This window comes from Perna viridis, chromosome 9 (assembly GCF_037379345.1).
Source record: "Perna viridis isolate PV_CMFRI_1.1 ecotype Kerala chromosome 9, ASM3737934v1, whole genome shotgun sequence".
Classification (NCBI taxonomy): domain Eukaryota; kingdom Metazoa; phylum Mollusca; class Bivalvia; order Mytilida; family Mytilidae; genus Perna; species Perna viridis.
In genome coordinates, this window is record NC_142453.1 from 18716778 (window position 1) to 18737370 (window position 20593).

Consider the following 20593-nt stretch of genomic DNA (forward strand, 5'->3'; position numbering starts at 1 on the left):
GGGACACAACTCTTGAAATCAGTGATATGTTGTATCATATTCAATTTCACCAGAGCCTTTTAAGCTTTCATTTGAAACACGAGTGAAATCAATCCAAGTTACTTTGATGCTTAAATGAGATTGATATAAGAAGCCTGAATACAAACGTTTTAATGATTTGTAAGAGTTGTGTCCCTTACCTTAGATCTACCTCCTTAAAAGGGTTCCATTTCTTTCACTTTTGACCTACAGCCAAAATTGAGAAAATTAGTGAAAAAAAATAAAATATTATGCTTTCATGTATATGTACATTAGGTGAACAATTTTTTTTTTCAGTGTAGACCTAAGTAAAAATTATTATCCTTAAATTGTCTTCCATATATTCAATATAGTCCTTTCCTTCAAAATTCTCAACAACTAGCCCAAATAATAGAGGACTGCATAGCATTCAAGTAGCCCGAAACAAGACATGTACATACCATTTTACCAGCCTGAATCAATTTTTACTAGCTAGGGCTTCGGGTAAGTGGCTAAAGGTGAGCACTGTGACAAAATACAAAGCTAAAAATGAAGTAATAATATGAAAATTTCATTTAAAAATTATATGAGGATTCAAGGCCCTTTGAACAATCAAAATTTAAAAAATCACTTAAATGGCCATAAATGGACAGGTCTGTGCTGTACAACAATAAATAAAATGTGGCAGTTTTATAAAAAAAAATACTGGTAGGTAACTCTTAATCTTAAATAAGACAAGTTAATAAAATAGATATTAGGTAGGGACTCTGAATTAACATGACTATTTAATGTTTGTAAATTCTCATTCAAACTAAATTATGAGTTACTCTGTATTTCAGTTTTGAACTTGTTAACCAGGACAACGTTTAACAAAGATAATGTAAGACTTACATGCACATAAGTCCCATTGAATAGTTAAGTATTTATGTGTTAGTCTTACGAGTACTTTGTGAAATGGTCACCAGAAGACCATATTCACAAAATGCCCATGACGATGTTTAGAATGATTCAACATGAAACCATCAATAATCTAGAACTGTGGGTGTTAAAACAATGTAGTTAAAATATTATAAAAAGTGATGTATCAATTGTAAACTTTTCATACATCAATGGTTAAAAACAGCTACAGTTTCATGATCCAAATTATGGCAATAAGAATTTCACAGGTAAGAAAGGATGAAACAAATAAATAAGCATATAACAATACTTGAAAGTTTATACATTAAAGCATTTTAAAATACCACAATTGATGCAAAACAGAAGTAGATAGCACATGGGAGTAATACATTACACCCTTTTCAAATTGCATATTTGAAATATCATTATCAGCACCATACTTTTCGCAAAATACACAACATAACTTTCCCACAACACAGCCGGTTCATTGCACCATTCCAATAGGCCACCACTTACACTAGATTTTATACTTGCCAGTTCATAAAACCATTCTACTAGCCCATCACTTGTATTAGACTATCCTCTTTCAGTCCATTGCATTTTCCAAGACTTAATGGAATGTAATGATCTTTGCACATGACCCATTTTTTTTTATCTGATGATTGTTGAATGCATAAAACACAACAGAAAGGAATTTTTGAGATAAAGTCTTGATACTGTGGTTGCGTTTTTGCCTTCTTCCCTAGCAGAGATCTGGTACATAGATCTAAAGTACCTGAATGTCCCACTAGTAAAACATTCTCTCCTATAATGTAAAAACAGAGAAATACCAATAATTTACTTTAGGCTTCACTTAATTTAGCTAAATTTAGTACATTCTCTCCTATAATAAGAAATAAAAAAAACTATTAATCAGATAAGTTACCATAATTATTATAACTTACTTACCATTATTATTATACTTATTTAGAATTATCATTTTAGGCTATGTCTATGAGAGACGAAGCTATTTGTACTAAATTAAGCACATTCTCTCCAATAGTAAAACAATATACATGATAAAGAAATAACATTATTATGATTTTAGGCTTTGCCTACAAGGGATGAAGCATATTAATATAACATTTGACCTAGTTGATGATGCATGAAGCACTATGTTGTTTTATCATTGATGCTTTGACCAACAGGAATATGCAAAGCTTCCTATTTCATTAGCTGTGCTTCACCCTTAAAATTTCAAACCATCATTTTATAACTGCATACATCATAGCCATAATACTTCATTTCCTACAGAACCATGGGCCATTCATGTTTCAGAGCATCTACATATATAGGACATCGCTGAAGCCTTCTCCCTGTTATAGAGTAACGACAATTAGCTCATGTTTCAGAGCATCTACATGTATAGGACATCACTGAAGCCTTCTCTCTCTTATAGAGTAACGATTATTAGCTCATGTTTCAAAGCTTCTACATAAATAGAACATCACTGAAGCCTTCTCCCAGTTATAGAGTAATGATAATTAGCCTGTTTATTTCAATAGAAAAGCCTGAAAAAACAACCATGCAATACATCTATAGCCTGGTTAATGCACACAAGCTATAATCATTTATGGAATTGAACTGATATGTCCCGAAATTTACTCCAATACTATTGCAATGCTGTCAAGTGTATATACAAAATGGAGGAAACTGATCATTTGTAAATGCTTTTTATTCACTGCTTAAACTACAAAATGGATATTATCATGCAGATTAGATTAGTATTAATAGACAATATTTTTAAAATTTAATGGCTAAGTGGAAAAGGAGTTTTGCCAACAGATTCCCTTTAAAATCTTTTCAATGGAAGGCTTATTGTGGAAATCATTGAAGTGTCCATCATTATATCTCCATAAACTCACCATCTTCGTCATGTGATTTGAGTATATCTCTTGTAGTTCTATTACATCGGTGATACAATTCATCCACAGTCTCCTCACGGTCGAGATCTTCTCGCATATATTTTGGACAATAATTGGTCAATATTGGAAGTCCTATATCTGTCAGCTCTTGAGGGTCCATGAACTTTGGCACTCCACAATGATATGTCCATTCATACAGTCCTGGTTCTATTTTAATACCATTTGTAAGCCTTAAAGCTGTAAACCCAAAAATAAAATTTGTTGTTAATGTAATATTGTCTAGCTAGGTATATGGTAACAACTAAAACCACTCACAATCCAACCTCCATTTCTGAAGTGACATACCACATTGGAAGTTAACCTTTCGAGAGGCAACAACGATTTTTGTAACAAATATTTTCTCTATTTTTCCATACAGTGAAAAGTCCAGCAAAAAGGGAAGTTGATATCTGAACCAAAATTGCTTACCGCATATGCTACATCTTTACAAAGCCATATATACTTAATTTGAAATCAATCCATCCAAAGGGAGTCGAAATAGTTGCAACAAAATTTGGACAGAGAGATTGATGGATGGAAGCACCAGCGTCACAACTTAAGTATTTTTTTCACTTTTGTGCACTGGGGCCACATGACATAACAGCGTAGAAAAAAAATCCATTATACCACCCTTTCATTGAGTGGTGTTATAATGAAAAGTTGTACATAAGTCCCTAATGTATCTTCCCCCATCTTTTGTTTGTGCTACACCTTGATGCACAATTTCAAAGACTTCCATTCAACGACAAAAAGTGTGGCTCCAACCTCCAGAACGATCTCTAGATCCACCTTCTATGAATTATAATCACTAACTAACTAACAGGACTATCCCCATTTTATTCATTTATCAGCAGATATGTTTTGTGATTTTGAGACATAATTGCATAGCAAAAATAATGGTGTTTCTAATTTTGGTTGATGCTAGGAGGTACACAAATACTTAAGCCCATGTAAACATTTTTCCAAATTTATTTTTCACATTTTCAAACAGACCACTAAAATATGCCAAAATTAGCACCATGCCAATACTACCTGTTCAATCTTATTTGCTATTTTCTATTTCCAGGGTGTTTCTAGAAAAGCAGAGGACGCTTGCCCTACCAGTGTACCTAGTCCATGCTCCCAGTTTTTAGTGGAGTCTGAGTTGCTCATTTACTTTTGTTACTTTGTATGTATTATTTTAGTTACTTAATGTTCTTTGTTGTGTATGTCTGTTTTCCATGTTCAGTCTTTGTCCCTGGATTGCCTTCTTTTCACTTCCACTAGAATTTTGAATCCCTTGGTTACTCTTTCTATCTCAGACTATTGCCTTGATACTATAGAATAATGGAATTTCAAATTACGATGCTAGCTCAAATTGACTGCGATGTTACTGATAAACAGAATGACTTGAGGTTTGAACATCTTGACAGATCATATCTCACCGTATTGGACTCACTAATACAAATGTTTTGTATTCTCAAGTTCAAAATTGTTGTTTTTCTGTATGTATGACACCTTAACCATGCTATGCCTACCTTTATAAACTTCCACAGCAGTCTGAACACACCTCAGTGAAGGAGAAGAGTAAATCTGTGTAATATTAGAATCAGACTTCTCTAGATGGTCCCCTGAAAGGATATAATTATTTAACATAATTAAATATGCATGTCCATTTTTCTCCAATTAGGCAATACACAAACTATGCTTTATCATTGCAAAGTAACAGTGATAGCCCAGCCTCTTGCTCTCCTTTTTAAAAAAAATGTCACAATTTGAGCTTTTCTTCAAGTCTTCAATATCTAGCAACATGATCGACTGAAATTTAAATTGATGAAGGTTTTCAAAAAAATAAAGTTGAAAGTTGTCTATCTCTATTGAAGTTGGGTCCATACTGGTATTTTTTTACTGGAACCTGCCTATCACTGTTTCAAGTAGATCATCATTATTCATACTGGTAATATTTGCCCGGAACTAACCTACATGTATCATGTGTATATATATTAAAGTTTGGTCATTATTAACCATACCTGTAATCTTCGCCTGGAACTTGCCTATGTTAAAGTTGGGTCATTATTAACCATACCTGTAATCTTTGCCTGGAACTTGCCAATTTCTGTTAAAGGAGGGTCATAAATGTATTCAAGATGAGTTTTCCTTTCATACATCTCTTCTGGTAAGTTCAAATTCTTTCTGGTATATACCCCTGAAACAGAAAAATAAATGTCAAAAATGGAAGATAACCCATAGCCGACTGATAAATATTAATGTAAATTGGTCTCACATTGTATGACATATCATCTTCAATAGGTATTTTAAATACCTCATAATTCATATTACATTTAGGACAGTATACCACAGACAATGCTAACATAAGCATTAATGAAGTCAGAAGCAATTTGCAATTTGGTATTTTATATAATATAACAATAAACTTTTGATAACAAGTTTCTTTTCATTATACGCTTTAAAGGTAGACTGCCTGCAATATGCAAATTAAAGTTTTCCACTGCGATCCATTTGTAAGTATTTTGAATTTCTTTCAATCATGGATTAAATTAAAGATCTTACTCACTATTGTTATTGTTACACTTACTAACCATTATCCCTGTAATTTACTTACCATCACCATTGTTACATTTACTTACCATCACCATTGTTACACTTACTTACCATCACCATTGTTACACTTACTTACCATCACCATTGTTACACTTACTTACCCTCACCATTGTTAAACTTACTTACCATCACCATTGTTACACTTACTTACCATCACCATTGTTACACTTGCTTACCATCATCATTGAAGGCTTCACCAAACCATCCTCTTCCCATAACAAAATCAGGTCTTTCTCCATGTCTCATAACAAATAGTTTACAAGGTGTGGCTTTTTTAGGTGGCAGTTGGGGTGGAGGCCTATGGGCCCTAGTGACTTGAGGAGACCCTTGAGGTCTATTCTTCACAATCTACTCATAGAGAAAGAAATATATTCATACACATTCTCTCTGAGCCCTTATGAACACATAAGGCCGTAAAAAATATATATATAGTCATAAGTTATCATGGTCACCTTTGAAAGGTTTAAAATTCAATCTTTCACAGCTTTTATTAAACAAGTAAGCATTTGATTTTAAGGGGAGTGATGGCGGGGGGACTAATTTAAAGACATGTCCTTTAGGGGGCAAAGCTAATGTTTCAGAATTCATGGGCAATTTTACTACTCATTTCTAATTACGTATTCTGAAAGTGAAACTGAAAATAAGGGTAAGGACAGAAATTTAAAAAGAAAAAATACAGAAATAGATCCTTCCTCTTTTTTTCATACAAAAAACAAACAGTTGCACCCATTAAGAGGATAAACAAATATTAAACTGACTAAGTTTTTCCGTATTAACCTTTATTAGACACTTGAGGTCTACTTCAATACTTCCATTTCAGAAGGAAGAAAAATAATAAATTCACATTTATTCAATCACTACCTTAAATGTCAGAAAAGTGTTTTCATATCCAAAATTCCTGAGAAATAGTGTGTTAGGTTGTGTTAGACACATACCACTGAATGGAATTTAATGAAACTTGCCTATATTCTTAATCTCATGACGCCATTATGCACCTTGTATTAAAAAATGTTACTGAATGAGTACCACGAACATAAAATTTTAACCCTTGAAGCTAAATCTTACCAAAGCATAGTTATTTTCATCATGAGGTGTGTCATGACTAAAACCATTGGTTACAGATGTTGTAGGACCTTCAACTAAGGGATATGACCTATAAGTAAAAAACGCTGTTTTGAAATTCAACATACATGTACCTTAGATACACCACCAAGACTTCAAGATATTTTTATCTGACAGTTTTCTAAAATTTTGTAAAAAGTTAAGTTTCCATTGGAAAGTTCCAAATATATGTAACAGGTTGATTTCCACAATAAATGTTTCCTTTCTGGACTTAACAAGCAATTTACAAAATTATAATTTTCTATTTGCAGAAGGGGAAGTGGAATATAATTAGATAACTTTTTCTAACTAAAATTTCTATCTTGCCATGATATGGCCCTAATCATGAAAACAACATTAAAAAACAGCAATCAATCAATCAATCTAACTAAAATTTCACTCTGGAAATGACGGCTGGAAATGGGAATCCTTGAGCACTGCAGCCACGTGTATCAGTAATTAAACTTACATATTAAAGACTATATCTCAGTACTACACAAATGGATGACTTGACTACCCCTTTCATAATTAAGGGTGGTATACTATATTACCACACAAGGGCAGAATATTGCCTGAGTCAAGGTCGAGGGTGACATTTTTTTCTGAGTCTGGTGATCTAGTATTCCACCCTCAACTTCAGACAGTACGTGTTACATTATACTGAATATGATGAAGTTCATGTTTGGATGAATTCTCAAAACAATGTGATGCACTGTCAATTAAGAGAAACTTAAAAATCCCATTTCTCTTTGTACAATTCATTGTGCCCTCTTTTTGTGTTTTGAAAATAAATTACTAATATTTTCTCAATTTGCATTTGCAAAATCCATTTTCAAGATAATTACATTTGATGTTTATGTGTTTTGGCGAAGTATAAAGAAGCAGATAATGGAATGGAAAGGATAAGCAAAATTTTCGGTAAAAGCAAATGGTATTTCTGATGGGAGGGTTGTATTCATGAAGAAATGGTGGTATATCAGAATAATTCATCTTTGTAAAGCAACCAAAATCATAGAATTTTATATTAAGTATAGTATAACTAAATACAATTATACCTGTGCATGGTCCATGCAGCTGTTTCCTGTGTTCTTTTGGCATAAGTTCCAGGAAACATCCCAGAATTTCCTGTAAGCCAGGAAGAACCATGGTACCAACCATCTTTACTTGTTTCATTAGGGTCCATTGAAATGAAGTCTCCTTGAATGAGCTCAAGTTCATCCCCAAGCTGGGCAGTATAACATTTAATTACTTTTCTTACCTAACAAAGACGAAAATAAACACAATTGTCAAAAAATACTATTATGAATGACTTTATGTCAAAAGATACCAATATCTGATTTTGACTAGAAAATGACATATTTTGTTGCCACCGAAACATAACATTTGCTGTTTATCTTCCTTAATAGCATGGTGATTTTTTTTTGGTATTTTTCTAATCTTCACTACTAATTATAACCAATTGAATTTATGCAAGTTAATAGAATGTGTAATTCAGTTGTTTTCTTTTTTTTATTTTTATTACATCTTTCTTGGTTAAATTGAGGAGAATTACGTGGAAAATGACCTTTTAAACTGGGGTGGGCAGCTGGATTAGATGTTTGGTGGCCCCTTTTTTTTGGCATTTTTATAATCCATATATTATTGGCTTTCAATGTACAAAGTGAGAGAAAAATGTGTAATTTCAAAATACCTATTAGCCTCCTTAAGATAATTTCAAAAAACCTTTTTTTTTTGGCCAGTTACATTCTTCCCTGGTCTAACCATGCTAAATGTGAACATTTTTCAAACCAGTTATTTTTGTTCATATGTGCTTTACTATCAGAAGTTTACTACCAATTCACAAATTTTCTAACATTATGAGTTGGTTTAAATCAGAGCTTCATTTAAAAAAGATCAGATACATGTAACCCTTGAATTCCTACTTCAGTCTGTCCATTTCTGACATCTCTGGAATAAAGTCTGAAATCCCATCGTACATTGGCAGAATAATCAATATCTCTGGCTAGTTTAAGCAATGTCTCATGGTGTTCAGTAGGATACTGGTATGCAAGTGTCATGTGAAGCTGCTTTCTGTGTGGCTCAAAATGTATTCCTACAAAATAGACAGCCAGTGATATTTAACAAACAACTCAATGTAATTCTCAAAAGTTAGGCCAAGAAACAAAATATATTTATTTAAGGTTACAGTACCTGAACTGATCAGTGCAACTAAATTGCAATCTGTCATCAATCGCCGATCGGTTTCCAATCAGTAATTGATCCGTCAAACTAATCCATTAAACCGGTGATCTCATCATGTGACCACTGAGTGGTCAATATATTTCATGGATTCTGTTATTTCTTTTGTCAATTTTTACACATATTTACATTATGCAATAGATTTAAACATCAATTAATTATTTTCATTTTACATTTGTTTTATTTTTTACCAAAAAAAAAAATAAATGGATTTGATATCTTAAAATTAGGGTAAATTCAATATGGTATTACATTGGATTACTTCCAGAGGACATTCTTAAATTTTGTGGTCAGATCAGTCACCATTCATCGATTCGTTCAGTAGTTATGTGGATCAGTTCAGGGACTGTACACTGGATGTCAATATGGGTAAATAGGTAAAATCATTTTATTTTTTCAAAAGTCATTTTATACAGCTATTGTGGAAGGATTTCCTGACTAATATAGTGTTCAAATGAAAAATGCTAATTCAGCAGCATTTCATAAAAAATACTAATAAGTTGCACTAAAAAAGTCAGAATTATACATTGCCCCTAACTACAGGTGGACCCTGTACATTTGGGGACCAATGTGGACATACAATTCATAGTGGACATGATTGTCATGGTGGATAGACTAAGCACTTTTGACATACAATTTGCTGCCATTTCTAAAACACCCAACTCCAAACACTAATCAGTACTATCTTTGTTGACAACACAATAACAGAATATGACTGCAAATTTACTGTTCAACATGTTTAATTTTATCCGACACAATATTTTTTTTTTTCCATCTGACCAAAGGCCTGTCGTCTGACTTTCTTTATCTTTCTGAAAAATTCCTATTAAGTTCCAACAGTCATAATTTCTACAATTTGTGTTCAAACATAAATTCCTGACTGTATGCACATCTCCACATAGTATTTTAACACTCCATTAAGTTTTAAAACATTACTTCAAGTTATTAAAGAAGAGCTGTGGCCAACACATGAGACCAAGTATTTGTGAAAAATGAATAAAACCAACGGCTGTCATTTTCTTCAATTTATGTCAGAACATATATTCCTGAGAATATGTACATCTCCACATGGTAATTTAACACTCCAATGAGTTTCATTACAATCCTGCAAGTTGTTAAGGAGGATATGTGGACAATGCATCAGGCCACGTTTTGCTGAAAAATGCTTATGTTCCAACAATTATTATTTCTACAATTTTTGTTCAAACATAAACATGTGACAACATGCCCCCTCCTGCTATGGTAATTTAACACCACACTAAGTTTCAGAACAATCCTGCAAGTCTTTGAAGAGAGAATTTGTGGACAACAAAGGAAACCAAGTTTTACTGAAAAATGCAAATTTCTACAGCCGTCATTTCTACAGTTTTTGTCCAAACCTAAACTCTTGACAGAATGCACATCTCCGAGTGGTTATATAACATCCCATAAAGTTTCATAACAATGCTGCAAACTGCTTCGAAAACATTCAAGACAAACAGGATGAAACCTATTTATTCTTCTGATTACTGCTCAAATCTTGGTTCCCTTGATTACTTCTTTCATTATCAGGTAACCTTACCTTTCCTTTTAATTTCTGCTGCAAAGTCGTCAGTGATTTTCATCAGGAATTCGTAATGACGATCTTTGACAAACAGGCCAATGAAGTTAACTTGGCTGAAGAAATCTAAATTAAGTTTTCCTGGACACTGGCTTAGTTTCTCCTCCATCACTTCCATGGCTTTACTCAGTAATTCTACTTTGTTATCATCACACTAAAAATGAAAAAAAAAAATTCCTGAACATGCTGAAGTTTCTTGCTGATAGTACAAAAGTTAATCAGACAAAAATTAAGAAATAAATCACTGAAACTCCATTCTATCTTTGTTTTACCATGGGCTGGCCATTTATGTCACCTTGTTTTACCACAAGTGATAATGAGGGGGGTTAAGTAACAACAAAAGTATTACTAGTTTCTTCATATTTTTGAATAGACACAGCCTATGTGTTGCACAAAATGTTGGTCACATGTTTATCACTTTTTACCATGGCAGTGGTCTAAAAAACTTTGAAGCATGTCATATTAGAATGCTATTTTTATCACATTTCACGAAGTTTAAGGCCCATTAATTTGTTCAAAATAGCAGCAAATAGAACAGTTCAAACCATTTAATCTGCAACCTTCAGTAGTTACAATTAAGGAATGTTTCTAAATTTTGAAAAGGTTATATAAAATAACCTGGTTTGTGGCAGTTTACATTTATAAACCACTACGAGTGTAAGCTGGCCCTAACCAGGTTATTGAGTACCTGTTAAAAAATTAGAAACTTTCCTGATAATTAATTTCTTGTTGATGACAATCCAAATACTATCAATAGATTCATAGTCAAAACATTTTTTTTTCATTTGAAATTATTCGAATCGTGATAGCAGACCAATCGATGTTAATGATGTCATAGTACCAAGCCAGCTAATATACAAAATAACCTGGTTTGCTCTGAGAAAATCAACCAGTCAGAAAGCTTATTACAAATCAAACTGAATTATTTCAGGATAGTTTTTAATTTCTGATCAAGTTATACTTAATAACCAACTTAGGGGCAGTTTACGCTTCATGAACCACAAAGTAGTTAATGATGTCACAGTACTTACATGTACATGTAGTTTATGGAATATCCTAACTACCAGATGAGAAATAAACATATGGAATATCCTAACTACCAGATGAGAAATAAACAATCATATTATATTATTAACATATACACAAATCAGATCAGCAACTGCAAGCACTTTAGAGAAAAAGTTAAAGTAAATTCATGAATTTTCCCAAAAATTATCCACCTTTGCTCAAAAACTATATGTAAAACTTATCTTTATTCCATTAAGCTACAATTACATACATTTGTGCCAAAGTTATTTCAATATCTGAAAATGCTAAAAAAAAGAGAAAAGAATATGATACTTTCATGAAATATACTAAGTTCAAGACCCATTAATTCCTAAAAAAATTCTTGAACAAGAACTTAAAATAATATAAGGAGAATGGATATGGAGAATATGTCAAAGCGACAACAATTCCATCGGTTTGAATATGCCAAATAGACAACAAATAGACAACAACTCCATTGGGATGAAAAATGTCAGCTCAAGGCCACCCATGATTCTTCATAAGCATAACCTTTAAATCATAATATCTTAAATTGCTTCAAAAATTAGCCAAGAAAACATGTCAGTGAAGTACAAGTAGACAGAAAGACTGAGGGACAGACCAACAGACACAAATTTATCTTTCTAAGCATCTCATTTTTATTTTTTATATCTTATAAGTTCACAAAAGACTTAATCTATCTGAAGCAAAGAAAATATGATATATTCTTTAATACCTTGAAGAAAGGGCTTAATGTTATATGTGGGAAGTATGAGTGGGCTCCATTCCATCCACAAGCAGCCATACTTTTGTCCCAAAATTCTGACAGTTGTTGCTGGAGAGGTCCAACTGGACACAGGTACAGAATGTACTCTCTTGGAATGTTATTGTCTAATGTGGAATCATGTACATGGGAAAGCAACCTAAAATAATGAAAAGACTAGACGTAAAATTTGATTCATCAGCAACTTAAAAAAATATTATCATTTTAACTGACAGTTACATTCTATCTTAGGCTACAAAAGTTATACATTGGTATATAATAGAATCTGTGTTGAGAAACCACCACTTCATGTCAAGAGAAAGTTGTTTCACAAGACAGTTGGTTTTTCAAAAAAGGTTGACCATCAAGTCTTCAGTGACATGCATTTATCATGTTCATATTTTATATTTGTGCTCAACTGTACATGTATTGTAGAATACAATATATGTACATTGTAACAGAACACTAATAGTTTTATTTCATTATAAAATATTGTGTTTCCAATTTGTTGTTTTAAAAATATGGTAATTAATAATGTTTTACTCCTGTTTTAATTAAAAGTTACATATTCAAAAAGACAGGACCGAGGCTTGCAACTGCTTTGCCATGTCAATTATGTAATTACATGTACATAAGTTCAAACCTGTACACAGCATTCTCAATGATATGGTTGTTTTATCTACTTCATGGATGGCTAGATATTTAGCAATACCATGACATGAGACGATGTGAACAAGTGATATGAAAAATTTGGTGTTGTGATTTGTTGTGTGATTATAATGCATAGTCAATAAAGATTGATTAGTCGAAAGCCATGTTGTGATGTTTCTTACGTTGTTCTCCCATAACAACTGGGATGTCACAATGGGACGATCACTAAAATTTCTGGCATGGCAAATGTTTAATGTCATGCAGCCAAATATTCTAGAAGAATCATAAAGAAAAAGGTTTTCTAACTTGTGAAATTTGAATCTTGCAAAATATCAACTTGCGATATTCAACTTTTACTCATAATGAAACCTATAAATTAATATTAAGAGATACCATCTAACCAGGGGATTAATTACTGACCCCAAATAATCATACCAATTAACAATTACAAAGTTACTGGAGTAAGATGTGAATGGAACATTGTTTGTGTACTGGTGAAGTACAATTTACAGTGAAAAAAATGTACAATATAATTATTCATTATGCTATCATAGCAGGAAGCATTGGTTCAAACATGTACAGTACACTTAACATGCTTGAATAAACCATTTATGATAGTCGAAGTACATGTATGCAGGGACATACAATGTATAATACCAACTATTATAAAGTACTTTGTCCTCATAACGGTAATCATTACGATTTTAACCTGTGACCTTAGAGGCACTGAAAGCCTGATCCCTAGTCTGACAGGAAGTTACCTATAATTAACATGTACTGATTAAGAAACATTACTAGTTTTGTACCTTTCATCTACTGATGAAGGAACTTTACTAGTTTCATCCTTTAACAAAAATAAAATGTTTTACATGTATCTGTGTATAGCTCACATATTAAAAGTTTTGTTTAATGACGAAGAAAAATAAATCCTTGATAACTAAAACTGTAATTAAGGCTTTATTATATTTTTTTTTAAATATCAAGAGATATTCAATTTCATTATCTTTCAGGTTACAGCTGCCTCATATTAATGGTCATATTATACGTCCCTTTATATAAATTGTATATATACTTTATTTCTCACACACTGAAATTACAGAGATATTGAGAATAAATAATGATTAGCATGAGATATAAATAATACATGCAATATATAATAAATACATGTACATAATATACATATTTTGCATTTTGATTTAATTCTATATTTACAAAATAGTGTTAGTCTGAAGAGTTAAGTAGCACTCCAGCTAAGAATCATGCAAAATGTGATAAATGGTTGGAAAGCCTACATATTTTTATTTTTGATATTTTATTCAAAATGTTTAGTAAACAGGAATTAACATTTTGTTTTTCATATAACCCGTGCTCATAGGAGATAAAAATTGTATAGAATGCAGTGTAGAATTCGAAAGTAACGGAAGTAACTGTGTAAATGACACTCAAATACAATAGAATGTATTGCATTTTCAATGTTGATTATCTCCTATGAGCAGGCAGATTTAAATGAATAATTACACATTTCATAATATAGACCCATAAAACAACTTAATTACAAAAATAAAAATATGAAGCCTTTTTACGGTGTATCACATTTTTCAGATTTTGCATGATTCTTACAAAGACAGCTACTTAAATTTTTCCACAATTGTTCTAATGAATTCACACCTGTTGATGAGATCATTATGACTTCGAGTTTGCATCAGTTCCTTCATCTTTAAGATATTTGGAAAAGTCTGCTTTCCAAACTAAAAAAAATTCTTCAAAAAATTTCAGTTTTCTACTTGCCAATGAAAAAGTAAAATGTAATATACATGTACAACTGTCCAACACCAAAACTGCACTTGCCCCCAGTTGATGAGAAAGTGGGTTCCTAGAACACTGTCATCATACTGAACTAGTTAATAACCCTATCAGCATGGTGTGTGCCTGTGGTATTCTCTGTCTCAAACTGCTCTTATTCAATATACACAATTGAAATGTAACTGTCAGGGCTCAAGCTACTTAAAAAAACAGGGAGAAGTGACTTCTCTTTCAAAAGGTTCCTAGGGAGAAGTGGAGGGAGACAGGGAGAAGTGGGAGTCTATGAAAAGAGAAGTGTATTATGTGTTGTGTCACTCATTTCGCATTGTCAAATAACCTAGATTTGCTTAAAGCCATTTTAAGTTTGACTAACTAAAGCACTTAATTTTTATTTCAGGTACAGTATTACAGCAAAGACATTTGATCTTGTATTTTTGCTCATTCACTCAGGATCTGTGTCTATCTCTTTCAATGTTTAACTTAATATGATAGAATGGAACTTCTTTAAAGAGCTTTTGATAACATTTCAATCATGGTTCACTCTTGATCTTATCCAATATCCAGTATATGGTTGAGACAACATTGATGATCAGGTTTGAGATAGTATCACAAAAAATAACAGCAGTACATTTTATTTATTTTATTTCACACATCATACCATGACAACCAGCACTACTAGTCTATACAGAGTTTGAAATAGTAGTCTGCCCACCTGCCCGAGACTGGCTTTTTTGACAGGACTGGCTAATTTTAGCAAAAATTTATATGCCATATAGTAATTATACTGAAAAATTGTATTCAGAAATGGCTAGAATTTGAGGGAGTTTCCTATCCTGGTTTATAATAAACATCTTGCATATGTCTAATGATCTCACTGAACATTAGACAAAAAGTTCAAAGACACTAAAAACACATTAATCTATGCAGCACTACAAAATAGCTCTATCAGGATGTAAACAGTAGACTATCATGAAACTACATAATGTATAAAATATACTATGACAGTTTCAATGGAAACGTTCAATTATACATATACAAACAAAACAGGACCTACTGTCTATAGATCTTTCTGGACTTTTCACCCTTCCACACTGAAAGAGCTTCATCAAAGTCCAAATTTTTAATGTGTGATCCATTCTCAGAAATCATCATTAGATCATTCAAAACCCTATTTGACATTGAGATTCTTTGTCTACTCAGAATCCTATTCTGCACATAAAAAGAAACAAAAGTAAATGATCAACCTAGACTCCACTCATGAACCAGGACAGGTGCATCGCTAGGGTGCACTGTAAGTTTTATCAGCATTTCTAAGCAAAAACCTGCCCTAAAAATCCTTTAGTTTTATCTACATCTCCATTAAGTACCTATAATGCAACGATAAAGCCAGTACAATATCCTTGCTACAATTTTGAAACATGTATCAGTAGAAATGAAACTTCATTGAAGGGGTGCCATAACATGCCCTCAAAGACCTTCACACTTTTGTATGGACCTGTCCCCCTACTTCAAAGTGCCACATTGAAACAGTGCCATCTTGTTGCAAATGACCGGTACTTCACTTTTTCTTCAAGTGCCATATATGTTAATATACTTGGTGTATTTTAACAATTTGAAAAGTCTGAAGGTCTGCAGTATGCCAACCACATTACATACAAAAGTGCTTTCCTCCTGCATGTCCTGAACCCCTCTTTTTTCAGATCTTATTATAGAACACTGTAGTGTTAAACACATTGACATACTCTTTCTTGCAAAAATGAAATTACTGCTACATGTCAAGTTATCACTTTCATCTACCACATAGCTAGGCAAAGTTGATCTGGATCTGATTCCATATAAAAAATAAAATTGAGGATTTCTTTAATTCTTTCCTTTTTTTTCAACCAATCACATCATACTTCTATATATACTGTAAACCAGAAAATTTTTCTGCCATCATTTTATGCGGTTTCTGCTACAAATATGCTTTCATGAAGTCTTAAATTTGGGATCATTCATCAAATCATACTGTAATGTTCTTTAAAGAAAATATTTGTGACAGTTGAATTTTTGTGTTATGGATCTTGGCAGGAATAGCAAAATTAAAACCAACCAAATTTCCACAGTTTACAGTAAAGGGATTTAAAGAAAATCTCAACTGAGAACTTTTATGAAAGTCAGACATGACGAACTGATTACAGATACACATGTAGTCCTCTGAAATGCAGAGTCTACATTGTTCATTCCAATTATTTGAAATGGAATGGGCCAATATTCTGTTACAACATGTTCAAAGAAATATAAAATAATCAAATTTGACCTTAACTTCATTGTCCACATTTTGTCCACATGATTTTGCAAAAGCATGAAGTTGAAAAGAACTGGATGAGTAGTTCTTTAATCATTGTCTGGAAAGAAAAAGTATGATATTGGCATAGAAATGAGTTTTGCTGAATACCATATACTCCCAACATGTAAGCACAGAGATATAAAAATACATATTATCTAAGGGACTGTCCTACATCAAACATATAAATTAAATTCTTATTCTTTATCATAATTATCTTACCAATCTGAGGCCAATTGCACTCCTTTATCACCAGTAGCAGCTATGGCTTTTTCCCTAAAATATAAACAGAGGAGTAGCATCAAATAACTTGATAGAAGAGCATAAAATTATAGATGGTGATTCAAACAATCTTAAAATTAGGCCTATCAATCATTCCATTCAGTCACTGCATGTAGAATCTTAAATAACACTAGTACTCCATTCTATTTTTTGTTCAGATGACAATGCTTACAAAATAATGAAAAGATGAAATATTATTGACTGATCAGAAAGGTCTTCAGAACTGAAAGTAGAATGGAATGATGTTAGATCCAACATGGAATTGACTGAATGGAACAAATGATGGGTCTCATTTTAATCAGATTGGTGAATCCAATAAATTATATTCATCACAAGTTAGATTATTTCAACTATGCTGTAGGCCATGTGAGGCTATTGGAACATTTTAGTGTCAGTACACCTCTTCAATTACATGTTCTATAACTATATACTTAAAGAAGTAGACTTACGGTAAGGGACATAACTCTTGAAGTCAGTGATATGTTTGTATTATAGTCAATTTCAACAAAGCATATCAAGCTTTCATTTGAAACAGAATGAAATCAGTCAAGTTACTTTGATGCTTACATGAGATTGATGTTATATGCTGAATACAAATGTTCCAATGATTTGTAAGAGTTATGTCCCTTACCCTAGATCTACCTCTTTAAGGTTATTAGTTATCTGGAAAGCCACAGTGAAGGCTGGTGGTGACTTGGTAGGTGTAATGCCCTTGATCACAATTGATGGCTGATTGGGTAGGCAAAATACTGACACTGTTAAGTATAACTTTTCATGTCATACTACATGTAGTTTTCATCATTTTCAAGGTGGACAGAAAAACACAAAAATAGTAACACTATATATTACTAATTTACTTAAACAGCAAAAACTGATATCCCAGAATATGTTCATGATATGCAATCCATGAAAACTCAAAAAATTAATACATGTACATCTACATTAATTAATCATTTTCCAGCTCACAGCCCTGCAGCTTACTGGAAATGCTTGAACTCTGTTAACCATGCACTTGGTTATTAATAAAATACTTCCATTGAAGAGGACAAGTATTCTAGTGTTACTTCTGATCCATAATTACATGTACATTGAATTCATCTCTTAAATGCATATATGTACATGCACATACATTTTTGTACATACAAATAGTTAATACCTTGTGATAAATAACAGATTAACATGAAAACAATAGGATTATAACAGATAACTACAAAGGATGACAACCCTTAGAGTCTATTGACAATAATTAATGAATAGTCTCGAATGAGTCACTTCTGATGCCCAGATAGATACTTTAATGTCTACCTATAAAAATGCACGTACATGTACATATGTAAATGTCCTTCTTAAATTCTAATGTCGTAATGAGAAAAGAGAAGTTCATTGAATAAAAACAAATTAAGTCAAGAATGTCCAAAAAATGCTTGGTTGTTTATACTATCATATGACCTAGTATTTCCACTTCACTAAGTATACCATTATGGTCCTAATAATGTTCGTGTTGGACACTTCAAATTGTTTATTTATTGAATTGTTTTCTGTGTATCTGTTTAGAAAAAAAGGTTACTATGTTTAAAGTTTTTAACTGGTTTGTTTTGGAAACACAGCCAAACTAAAATTGTGCTAGTCAAAATTGGCCAAAAAACTTTAGAAAAGACACAAAAAAAATAGGGCTATTGGGGTTAGCTAAAAACACAGTTAATTTGTTTAGGCCTTATTTTTTGGATGATAAGTATACACAAATATACTAATACTTTAAGTACATGATACAAAGAATGTATATGTAGGCATACATGTATTTCAGCGAGAGAGAAAAAAAATACAAATTGTATAAGGTGAATACATTCATTGTTTAACTGGGTAACTGCTTTGTGGTGATTTTTTTATGTTGTCATTACTCAGTTCTCAAAAATAAACTAACAATGTAGACTTATATGTACCTTTTACAGAAGACTGATACATGTATATAACATATTCATGTTGTACAAGGTTAACAATTACAGTACAAATTAAGTAAACATACATTGTACATGTACATGTAAGATTCAAAGATACATGTATCTAAACATATTCAGTTTTAGGTAGTCCGAATTTCCTATGACCCTGCAACCCTCCTCTTTTTCATTTTGATATTGAGGAAATTCGGACTAAGTTTTAGGATGAAATATATAAAGACTGACCAAAACATGCACTGAATAAATATGGAAGAGAGAAGGGCACCAGATTCTATGGAGCCCAAGAAATACACTGAAATTGCCATTGGCGTCAGATTTAATAGTACTTTCGCATACAACATGATTATGTGGACTACATGTTGACTAAAAATAAGATTAAAACTTACGCTCTTTGTTTTGGGAACCCCATCTGCATAAGAATATCAAGAGCAGATTGGTTCTGACGTCTTTTAATCGTGTCATTCCGGTGCTGTCTGGTTGGTAAATCTCCAGAAGCCATTTGATTCTCTTTCACACTTCCTGCTACTGATCTATTGTTGAGGGGCGATAAATTATATTGACTTCCGAGAGCGCTTCCTGGTCAAAACAACAAATTCAATTGTGGATTCATTCCCGTGCAAATAAGGTGCCCTAGAGCTATGTACAACTCGTACCTGTATAGTTTCGTACCAAAAACAACAGACTTTAGTTCAAGCTTCAAAATCCCTCTTCTCTGTTTTTTTCTCTTTTGAATATTATTATTATTATTATTATTATTATTATTATTATTATTATTATTATTATAATGACGTTTGTATAGTATTGATTTGTTGTGACATCAGGCGCGTAGTTGCCGTTAGGCAGCAAAGCTATAGCCTGCACTTAATTTTGCCAATTTCTTTTTTTTTTTTTTTTTGAGATAAAATACATCCAGGAGAGGCATAAATGATGCTCTAAAATGCTATTTCCGTGGAGCTTCGGGGTCCCCTGCCGTAATTTTGCCTACACATCAATTTGGCCTCAGCTACGCGCCTGGACATGCATCGCAAATTTGACAGTTCTAACATCGTTGGGAATTTTTCAGACCTTTCTATACGTTTATATATCTTCACTGAATCAATTTGATCCGATGGAGCAGTGCAGAGAATAGAGTCGTCATATTCTGAGACGTTTGTATAATATTGATTTGTTGTGACATGCATCATTAATTTGATCCTCTATCCTACATAATAACATCTAAATGAACTGTCCCGTACTACCATAAATCGTGTACTAAGTTACAGCCGTGGATTAATCCTACGAGGAGGAATAACCCGGCTAGCGAAAGCTATATTTTATATAGCCTAGCTGACCGAGTGGTCAAGGGCGCTGGTCTTTGTGCAGGCGCTGTTGCCATAGATGTCACAGCGGTACGAGTTCGAGTCCCGCGGA

The 20593-nt window shown here is 32.6% G+C and overlaps 1 protein-coding gene across 1 annotated transcript; it reads right to left on the bottom strand.

Moving 5' to 3' along the window:
• Window positions 1-302: 302 nt before the first annotated feature.
• On the bottom strand, window positions 303-19825 carry LOC148607185 (ubiquitin-associated and SH3 domain-containing protein B-like). Its single transcript, XM_088544139.1, has 12 exons — window positions 19570-19825; window positions 17169-17222; window positions 12140-12326; window positions 10339-10531; window positions 8462-8631; window positions 7595-7797; window positions 6504-6591; window positions 5615-5786; window positions 4903-5022; window positions 4355-4447; window positions 2799-3035; window positions 303-1699 (listed from the first exon to the last, which is right to left on the bottom strand). The coding sequence occupies exons 1-12, from the start codon at window positions 19680-19682 to the stop codon at window positions 1449-1451; spliced, it is 1881 nt and encodes a 626-aa protein (XP_088400265.1). The 5' UTR covers window positions 19683-19825; the 3' UTR covers window positions 303-1448.
• Window positions 19826-20593: the final 768 nt, after the last annotated feature.

Coding starts and splice junctions, on each gene's coding strand:
- LOC148607185 (XM_088544139.1), bottom strand. CDS start 19,682: ATGGCTTCTGGAGATTTACCAACCAGACAGCACCGGAATGACACGATT. Junction 12,327..17,168: donor GTGCAATTGGCCTCAGATTG/GTAAGATAATTA, acceptor TCATTATTTTAG/GTTGCTTTCCCATGTACATG. Junction 5,787..6,503: donor ATGAAAATAACTATGCTTTG/GTAAGATTTAGC, acceptor CTCTATGAGTAG/ATTGTGAAGAATAGACCTCA.